This window comes from Montipora foliosa, chromosome 11, assembly GCF_036669935.1.
Source record: "Montipora foliosa isolate CH-2021 chromosome 11, ASM3666993v2, whole genome shotgun sequence".
Classification (NCBI taxonomy): Eukaryota; Metazoa; Cnidaria; class Anthozoa; order Scleractinia; family Acroporidae; genus Montipora; species Montipora foliosa.
This window is the reverse complement of record NC_090879.1, coordinates 2884416-2894331: the sequence shown is the minus strand read 5'-3', so window position 1 is coordinate 2894331 and position 9916 is coordinate 2884416. Positions and strand designations below refer to the sequence as shown.

Genomic DNA, 9916 nt, shown 5'->3' with positions numbered 1-9916 from the left:
ATTAAGTGAAATAAGAATAAGCAGAGGTGGTCTGAATCATTCTGCTTCAAATTTGATAATATTGGTTTTTCAGCAGAGGGGCAACACTAAACAACATGGAGAAAAATGCGGCTGGTCTAATTTGCAGGTCGCAGGTCGCAGGTCGCGGGTTGCAGGTCATTGTTTCACCAATACAGAAAGTATCCTAAACATTCTTAAAAGCTAACCTTTAAGGCCTAAGTAGGCCTAAACAAAAGTTTTTAGGCCTAAGGCTATCTTTTATGAATGTTTAGGATACTTTCTGTATTGGTGAAACAATGACCTGCAACCCACGACTTGCGACCTGTGACCTGCAGATTAGACCCACCGAGAAAATTGAACAAACTGGAAAAAAGCCAACCAACTCAACCTGCATTTATAAGTCACTAGAATCAGTGGGAAGCTACTGCTCTCATTGAATAAGGCAGATTTATATGGTTTCAAGGTAAAGAACAGTCGTGCAGGTTATTGCACGATTGCATTTCAAAGGTCACCAGCTCAAATGCCACAAAGCCCAGTATTTCATGAGGAGGCACAAAACTACAGTGCAATTCCACATTATATACCATTCTCTATAGCCTGATCCTCACTAGCAATGCAAGGATAAGCATAAGCAATTTATGCAAACTCAGTAGCATTTCTGATCAGTTATGTGATAGGTATTTTTTCATTTAAAGACAATTTTGGCGTAAATGGGTTTTTTTTTTTCATAAGAAACTTTGGTGCTGCCTTGGTGGGTAATGAAACATGAAAAATTTGTTCTTATAAAACAAGTTGATAAAGGGGAAATTAATCACTGTAAGAAAGATTTATGAAATCTTGCATTTAAAGTGTGACAAAGGACAAATGCTCAAAATGTCACATTACAAAATGAATCTTAATTATTACACTTGTTCATTTACAGTTTTCAACTTGTTTGACAGAACCAAATTTTTATGTTAAAAAGTTTAATAATATGTCTTTGCATGCTGCTTGTGCTCATATGTTACTAGTGAAGACCAGGCCTAGGTTGCTCGAAAAATGGTTACCAACGTTAATTACCATGGAAACCTATAGGTTTTGATAGCTCTTAACCAAAGGTTAGCTCTAACCAGGCTTTGAGCAACTGGCCCCAAAATAATATGTTCATTGAATATGCATATAAGGTTGACGATCATATAAGCTTAGAGTTTACCTTTTCCCAGAGCTCATCAATTTCCATTTCTGACAGTCTATCATCATCGATGCTAATTTTCCTACTAAGTTGCTTCCTGAGAAGACTATGATCTCTTCTGAGGCTTTCATTCTCAGCCTTGACCTAAAACAATGCATGATGAACAATTTCTATCAAAAGACGTTTTTACACTGGTTTTCTCAGCCAGAAGTGCATCAGTTGAGGAGTACAGTGTGGTGGGATGTGGGTCACCTTTAAGTCAGACCAACTCTTCGCAGAGCTCTCAAGTCTTACGCATTTCAATGCAATCTCACGCTCTCACGCCGACAGGGGCATTTCTCATGCATTGGCATTCTTTTGGTAGGTAACTCTACCTTTGAGCTTTCAGAAGTGCTCATGAATTCCGAATTCTTTCCTTCACTGGCACTGAACAATCTGTTCGTGTGTGACCAATTTTCTTGTTTCTTCAGGACTTTCACCCATTAATATATGAAGTGTAGGCCGATACATTAGCTCAGGCTGGCCATAATAACATGGGCTCTCTTAATTAGCAAGCAGCATGAAAAAACCAACATGGCGGACTCAATGGTGCATTTCCAGCGATTTGAGAAGTGCAAATTTAAAACTTTCCAGGGGAGCATGCCCCCGCAACCCCCTACATTTTTTTGGCACCTCCCCCAGAAGATCAAAGGACAGGACACTTGCTCCTTTCGTGCAATCTCCAGCAAGCATCTCACTCTTTGGAAACTTTAAGACTTGACAGCTCTGTCTTGGCCAAAAGAGAAAGTGCTGCTTTTGCAAGAACTTCTAAAAATTATTATTATACATTGGTGTCACCAGCTCAATTTTGATTGGCTATAAGCACGCAGCTAATTCTTGCTTGCTCTGTTTCTCTTACATCATACCTACAGACAATAGATTTTATATATGTGGAATTGACGTCATACCTACAGACAATAGTTTTATGCATGCAGAAGTGATGTCACCTAACACACTAACCAGCAGAGAAGAGGAAAGTTAAGACTCTGCCAACCGCAGAAACATTCTTTGATTTGCCGCTCATGCAAGGAAATGGATGAGTCAGTCCTCTTGTCTTTACAAGTGCAGCTCAGGAATATGCATAATAAAACAATTATTTATTGGATTCGGTTTTCACATGATGGCGATAATTATCAAGGCCTCAGTTAGACTGTTATCCATCTCAGCCTTTGGCTTCGGAAGATAACACAAACTTTGGCCTTGAGAAATATCGATATCATGCTCAACCTCATCCAATAATTGTTGAATGTTGAATCTTTCCACAGAAGAATCATAGTCTATTAGCTTCTTGTATTAAAAAGGCTTTTAAATAACTTTGTGGGATGATAAAGAAGCCACAAACCAGAGGGGATATGGTAAACAGCTGAGTGCATCACTCGTTGTTTTCTGAAGGCACATACAAATCCATGTTGATTTCGTGACTACAAAATAAATTTCAGATTGTACTAAACTGTGTGGCTTCAAAATACATCATCATTGCATTGTTTAACGAAAGTCCCACACAGCACCTTGTAATGCACATTGAATATTTTGTACACTCAGGCAATTCACCATATAAATTCCATATCATTATAATGAAATTATGTTGAAGTATTTGAGAATTGTCATGATCGATATATTGTGGTCATAAGTATTACTGGTACTTAACAATCGATACTCAAAATAACTTCTATTTATATTCTGTTTTACCTCCTTTGGTCACCAAAATGTAAACATTACCGTTTAAAATTTATTTTGTGGTTTAAAATTTTCAAAGTGTTGCAATTTATTATTATTGTTATGTTTTATTGTTCCATAATGGTTATCAGGTTGAATGCAGGACCATGGGAAACAAGTTTCTCTGTTTAAATATAGCTGAACCTGGGCAAAGTTTGAGCCATAACATATTTAATTGTTGGTACAAGAATAATCAAAACCACAATACAGCACTGTATGTTATATTGTAGTGCTGCCATTGATATTGTCATGCATCTTTTGTTTATCTTGGTGATTTCTCTATGTCAGCAATCACTGCATCAAGTGTAAAGATGCTGCATTAAACTTAACCGTATTTTGAACAAGATACTTGACATTTAGAGCTGTTAATTAATATAAGAACTAAAAACTTAGTTTGAAATATTGGCAAGGGTTTTATTTTAGTAGCCACAAGACATAAATAAAAATATAATATTATAATTTGGCAATCAATGAATTTTAGAACACCTATAGGAGAAGAAAAAAAATGCTTTAATTAGGTTAGCTATTGATTCACTTTCCATTAAATTCTTTGGATGTTAAACCATTTTTCATTTTGTTTTTAACTTGTTTTCTGTAGAAAGTATTTACAATATCAAGTTTAGTGTCTTCACTTTGCAATTATCCAGGCCCGTATCTCCGCCGTGAAGTATGATGAATAAAATGTTGAAAATCCCTCCTCCTTGAAATTAAGGTTGGCCACCTTCAATGCATTATTGATGAAAATAAAATACTTGGATTCTGGCATAATTCTTGCAGACTATTGGTCATACATTTTTACAATACAGCCACAACTGTGCATGTGCACATTTTCTGATTGTTCAAACTCAAAATCAAAATTTTTTTCAATAAAATATTAGCTTAGATATGAGTAAGACTTTCATTTTCTAAAGACAGTTAAGCCAACTTTATATCACCCTGGGGGAACCTTAGACATCTCAAGGTATTGTGTGTGGAACTTATATCATTAGTAGTTAAAATAAAATCAATATTAAAAGCGACAAATGAAAGAAAACACAAATATTTGTTCCAGGTCAGCTTCTTGGTGGCCATTTTTTAACATCTCTAGGTAATATAGTCATACATGCTGGAATTTAAATGTGAAACAAATCTCTTGGGGGTAGATCTCATTGTTTGACTTATTGCCTATTGTTGGAATATTTTTCAAGGCTACAGCACTAATTTAGCTCTGTTTTTTTTTTTTTTTTTGCCACAAGTTACAACTTAAAGGAGTGTGTATTATTAAACCCTTTGAAAAATGTTTTGCTGGGTTTGTAAGAAGCATCTGTCTTGACGCAAATTTTCCTTTTGTGTAATAAAAACAAAACTCTAAAAAAATGACCATTTTTTCAATGTTGTGAGTTTTTTATGGTCTCAAAATGGCCCAGGAGCTTTTTTCGTGATAATCAAAGGGCTAGTGTTAGTGATCTGTCGATCAAAACCATTTTCACGTGAAAAACAAATTTCTCATAATTTAAATATTTAGTTTTGAGAAAAAAGATGCATTGTGTTGAATAACAGGAAAAACATTTTGCCAAGGCAACAGTGTTGATTTATCATTCCCAAAATAAGCCTAACAAGCAAACAGAAGAAAACATCAGTTTTCTTTATATTGGTTTACTTAGTAGTGAAGATGAACTAGTTTTCAAGGTCATAGCTATCAGTACCAGTAATAAAAAATAATGATAATTCTTGTTTGTCCTTTAAGTAGTGAAAGTTAGAAAATTGTAAACATTATTAAACCATAGAGTTTCATCAACAACCAACTGAAGATGCTTTTCAATCGTCTATTCCAAACAGTGGAGCTTAACGACTCAGCAACAACTATAAGTAGAAAAGGTAACCGTGCAAACACTTAGTCTATTGATCAACTAAAATTTCCCAAGAAACTAAAATTTAGTTTTATTGTTTATTAACAGGATTTGGATATAAGGACCAAAAAGGCAGGAGAGGTTCTTGAAGGTGTTAGAGTTATTTCAGTATGTGCCAGATTGCCATAAAATAGTGGAGATACACCTCGATACTGAAATTATGGCAGAGTTAACTTAAGTCATACTTCTTGAGGACAACAAAAAACTATAACGAACAAATAAACTTCATCCAATTCTCTGTCTTTAGAAAACAAACATCACTTTAACACTGCAACTTAAACTATTGGGTTTACAAGTAATTGAGTATAGCCAATGAAGTTTATTCATTCAAAAGGAAAACCACATTTTATGAGCTGGGAAAAATTAATTATAAAAATAACAAGGCTCTTATCTTAATCTTTGTTCATTGACTAGGCCACTTTTTTGTCATGTAACATTCATTGTGTGCCTTTAGATAAAAAAAGTTAGAAAATCGAAACAGCAAAATTTGCACATGTGAAATTTTAGACAGTGTTGCACAAAGGCTTGTTAGGGTGGCAAGGAAATCAACTGTTCCAGCTTTCATAATTGTTCAAAGAGTGCATAGCTCTACGTATTTTAAAAAAACGCTTTCCATCAGGTAATTGCTTGTAATAAAGGTTAGGTCAAGCAGTTGTAAGTTAGTTCTATCAACAGTTTGAACCTGTAGCCACGGTCACATTTCTAATTCGATCAAGTTTTGCAAAATTGAACGAAAATTAATACATTACTTGACTGCACAGCTGAAACTATTTTGTAAGCTAACACTTTACAGGCAAAGATGACTTGAAAAAATTGCAAAATTATTCGGAATCTGGACCTTTGGGGGAAAGTAAGCATGAAAGCTATCACCAAAAAGAGAAATTCTTAATGTTTTTGACAAGATGTTGAATCATTTATTTCATGTTTACAAGTCTTTTATGCTGAAAATTGTCATCCCATCCAATCCGTTTTTTATGCTGTTATCCATGTACGGAAAAACGGATCACACCATAAGTAGTTTACTTTCACACTGCACTATTTGTTCTTCGTAAAGGAGTGTCCTAGCCAGTGAATACAGCTGCCTATTGTCATGGTCGTTTTGGTAGGCTAGTCAGAAAAACATTTCTTTTTATGTTAATTTTGGCCATCAAATTCATTGTCATTGTCTCATTGTATTCATGATTATATACAGTAATAGCACTTCTTGCAACCTCTTTTCCCTTACGAGAGCTGTATGGGCAATTGGCTTTGGCTTCCCATTGCAATTGCACAGTGACACTTAGAATTAGAAACTTTTAAAATTCTGAAAGTGAAAAAAAATCATGGTAACTCTTTTGACTTCCTATCTTTTCAAAGCAAAGTGCAAAGTAACAGAAGAGTAAATAAGTACTGTACTTTACAGAAAAGAAACAGTTTAGGAAAAAAACCAAGTTTCACAATAAATTATTTGTAACTTATTGTTCTTTAGAAGTACGCCATGGTTGCAAAGCTCCGTGCAACGGAAATGGCTGTTCTTACTACTTCCTCAATTTCTCATGTCAAACGCAGCTTCGATTTACCCCATCAGTTGTAAAAATAATCGAATTAACTCTTTTTCAAACACATGAATAATAAATAGTCATGCTAAGGAAGCAAGTTAATTTGATCATTTATCTCAAGTTTTCCCAAAAACATGACGCTACAATACGTGACATATCCACGATATGCACACAATGAGCCAAGCGTGATCCCGCTGGGGCATTGTTCTTCAGGAAGACGCTCAATTATTTCTTATTAGCAAATGAAAACTCACTTTATCATAAATTACTCTTTCTCTTTACATTATTTTAAGAGGAAATGTTTGTCGCTGTGAAATATTTAGAACAAGTTCAGAATATACCTGTGCTTGGATTTTTGATTGAGAACAGAAAGTTGTGAAAACATACATTGAGCTTCATTTTGCCATCACTGAAAAAGGTTGATGAATTCTGGCCTTTCTTTAACAGAACTGCACAACAAAAATGATAAACGACTGCTCCTAGGTATATGTTAGACACACTACCGTCAATTTGGATGAGAAAAGATAAAAGGCATCTTGATAGATTGCTCTTTAGTTAACAAAAACATTTGCAACTAGAATATTTGTATCAGAAGAAAAATACCAACATTTTTTTAAGTGTGATGCACGTGAAATTAAAAAAAATGTCCGTTGAGGGCCTCAGAATACTTTGACAAAGATGCACGAGTTGTACCGATAATTAATTTAGCAGCGTGTTTCACCCATATTGACCCAACGTAGTTCAGGACAAATTAACATCACAGCTGCTTGAAAACTCACATCAGAGTCTTAATCAAAACCACGCGGTCCCCCTCTTAGAATGCCTCAATACTGTTCTTTATTTCTTCATTTTATGCCCACCATGATACAAATCACGGCTAACGCGAAGCGAAGCGAAGCGTTCATATTCGATGTAATATTCCTGTACATGTATTGGCCCGTCGGACTGTTCATTCAAAATCTAGAACGAAGTTCCTACTTCACAACAAATATCGCTGTGGGATCATTTACATCTGAACATTCCGCCAGAACTTTACAAAAGATCGTTTTTGTGTAATAAACAATCTAATAAAGTTTATGATAACTCTTCAGATACTCCATGGGCTCGACAAAAAATTCCCTGTTTAAAATTAATCCCAACCTCTTATTTGTAAAACCCTCGGACATCAAAAGCCTTGGGCACGCGCACTCCTGATGCAATGTACACAGACGACATAAAATCAACAACTTTAATTGCTTCTTTTTTGTACACTTCAGTTCAATAAATTTCATGAATTCATATTACGCCTACCTGAATTTTTGAGATGTTTTGCAATGGTCGGAGTGAAAAATATTGATCTGCAAAGATTTCTTTGTGGTATTAGTTGATTACGAATTTGCGAACTGCGACAAATCGCGTATGGGAAGCCCTGATATCAAAGACTGGTCGAGCGGAGACCAATTTTTTTACTACCACAGAAAACGACGAGTGTGAGAGCGCGCGAAATTTATCAGCCGTCATGAAAGATCTCCTCCGAGGCCATGAATCAGCATTAATTTAAATTTCTCTCTCCATGTAGATGTGTCATGTAGATGTGTCATCGAATGACCGGTCATTATGTTGTAGGTTCGATTGCACTTTGATGGATTGTTGGAGACTCGAATTGGCGACAATCCAATTTGTGGTATTTATAGAATGTATTTAAGTTTTTGCCGAGAACGATTCTTTCATGAAGCAAACGTGTTTCCCGAAACACTGGCTGAACAATTCGCTTTCTTTTCTTCCTTTAAACAACAGCTTCTTGCTCATAATTATCGAGTCTGCTGAAATCATCCAACTTCCTTTGACTTGTATCGAGTTCTTTAAGATTCAGGCCGTATCGGGTTTCAAGGACAGTTTCTAAGTTAATCCATCTAAAATAGACAACGATTATTTACACGTAAGATTTCCGGTGAAAAAGCACGACATTTCCATGTGCATTCAAAATTATAACCAAGTTACCTACTTGGATGCATTCCTGATTCAAAATAAAAATAAATTTAGCCTCCTTCACTCCAATCTTCCACTCCCCTAATGTCAAAACATTAATAATAAAAAACCCTTACCTTTTGCAAGTCCGAATGAAGTTGCTCGTTCTCTTCTGTAAGACCAGCAACTGTTTCTCGTTTATTTTGGTTGTCCGTTTCCGAGTTTGTCTGCAGTGTTTTCAGTTCATTTCGCAATGCTATTAAATCCGCTTGAAGTTCATGAACACGAGAATCGTTCCCATCCTGCAAGCGTTCTACTTTTAATTTCAGCTCATACTTGTCCTGTTCCAATTCCTATACAAAGGAAAAAAATTGGTCTGCGATTCAAATTTTGCTGGTGATAAGATTTTAGCCAACTGAGACATTCAAGAAATCTCATTGACAACCCGCTCTGTTACAAAACAAGTTCACTCGCGCGTAAAAAAAGCGACGACGTTGAAATGAAACGGAAAACTTCGTACCTCAACAACCTGGGAATACTCTTCTTGTAAAAGCTCATGATTCCGATTAAGTTCTTCGTTTTTTTCAAGTAAAGCTTTCCCCAGCTCTGCTGCCAACAAAAGGTCTTTTTCTTTCTGAGCTAGTTGTCGATAGATGTCATCATCATCCCCTTCAAGTCCATCTCTATCGTCCGTCAAAGATTTCCCTTCGTCGCTTATTCCGTTGCAGAAATCTCGCTCGTAATCACAACCTCCTCCCTCGAGGTCTTGCTCACCGTGAAAATTCTCAACTCCAATGTCATAGTCGTTCATGTCCAAAGTATAAACAGCACGCGTAGGGAACTTCATTTGCTTAGCTTCCAATCGACCGCCATAACTTCCACGCATCAATAGGCAGTCGCACATGACCCAAAAGAAGAAAAGACGTAATGTTTTACGTAGAAACAATATTCAATTTGCATGAAACTTGCCATTGTTTGAACTAGCGTGCGATATGTCCTCTAATTTTCCACTTCACCAAAATGCAAATTTGAGCGAATTTATAATGCAGGACGACTTCTCACTGGTTGGCCCAGCGTACGTTTTCCGCATTGGTAGCCAATCAAAAAAGTGGAAAAAAAAGAAACTCTTTTCGGGTATGACAGCAAGAGGAAAACACGCAATATCAGTACGTAAGTTTGTTTGCCAATTCCGCGAGTTTCGCTAATCGTGAGATCGCTAAAGCTGTGCTGATGACTATCCCAGTTGTCGGATTGCAAACAAAACTAAACGAGACGTGCGATTTTAGCTTATCAATTTTGCTTGCCTCGTCACTGGAAATTAACGTCTAAAATATTCTTGAAGGTTAAATATTCGTAGGGGACTTAAATCATTTGCCGACAATGATCCCAATAGGTTTCCCCCAAAAAATACGTTCCTTTTTTTATGTCCTTTTGTCTCGAACTTTGATCTCATCATATTTGGGAGTTTACCTTTAAAGTATTTGTTCGAATCAGTATTTTTTTTTTGTTCAAAGTGCTGTTTTATACCGCTCGGTGAGGTAAAGGAAAATTAAGGCTAACGGAAAAAGAGAACAGAATCTTTAAAATTTAACAACATCAGTTAGAATAGCGCGTAG

General features: G+C 36.0%; 1 protein-coding gene across 1 annotated transcript in view; it reads right to left on the bottom strand.

The window, feature by feature from the left end:
- Window positions 1-9300, bottom strand: part of LOC137975032 (bicaudal D-related protein homolog) — a 23350-nt gene extending 14050 nt beyond the window's left edge. The window contains exons 1-3 of the mRNA XM_068822063.1: window positions 8821-9300; window positions 8438-8653; window positions 1193-1315 (exon numbers count right to left, since the gene is read on the bottom strand). Coding sequence (XP_068678164.1) covers window positions 1193-1315; window positions 8438-8653; window positions 8821-9204 — 723 coding nt within the window. The 5' untranslated portion in view covers window positions 9205-9300. The remainder of the gene's footprint in view (window positions 1-1192; window positions 1316-8437; window positions 8654-8820) is intronic.
- Between the last annotated feature and the right edge of the window lie 616 nt (window positions 9301-9916).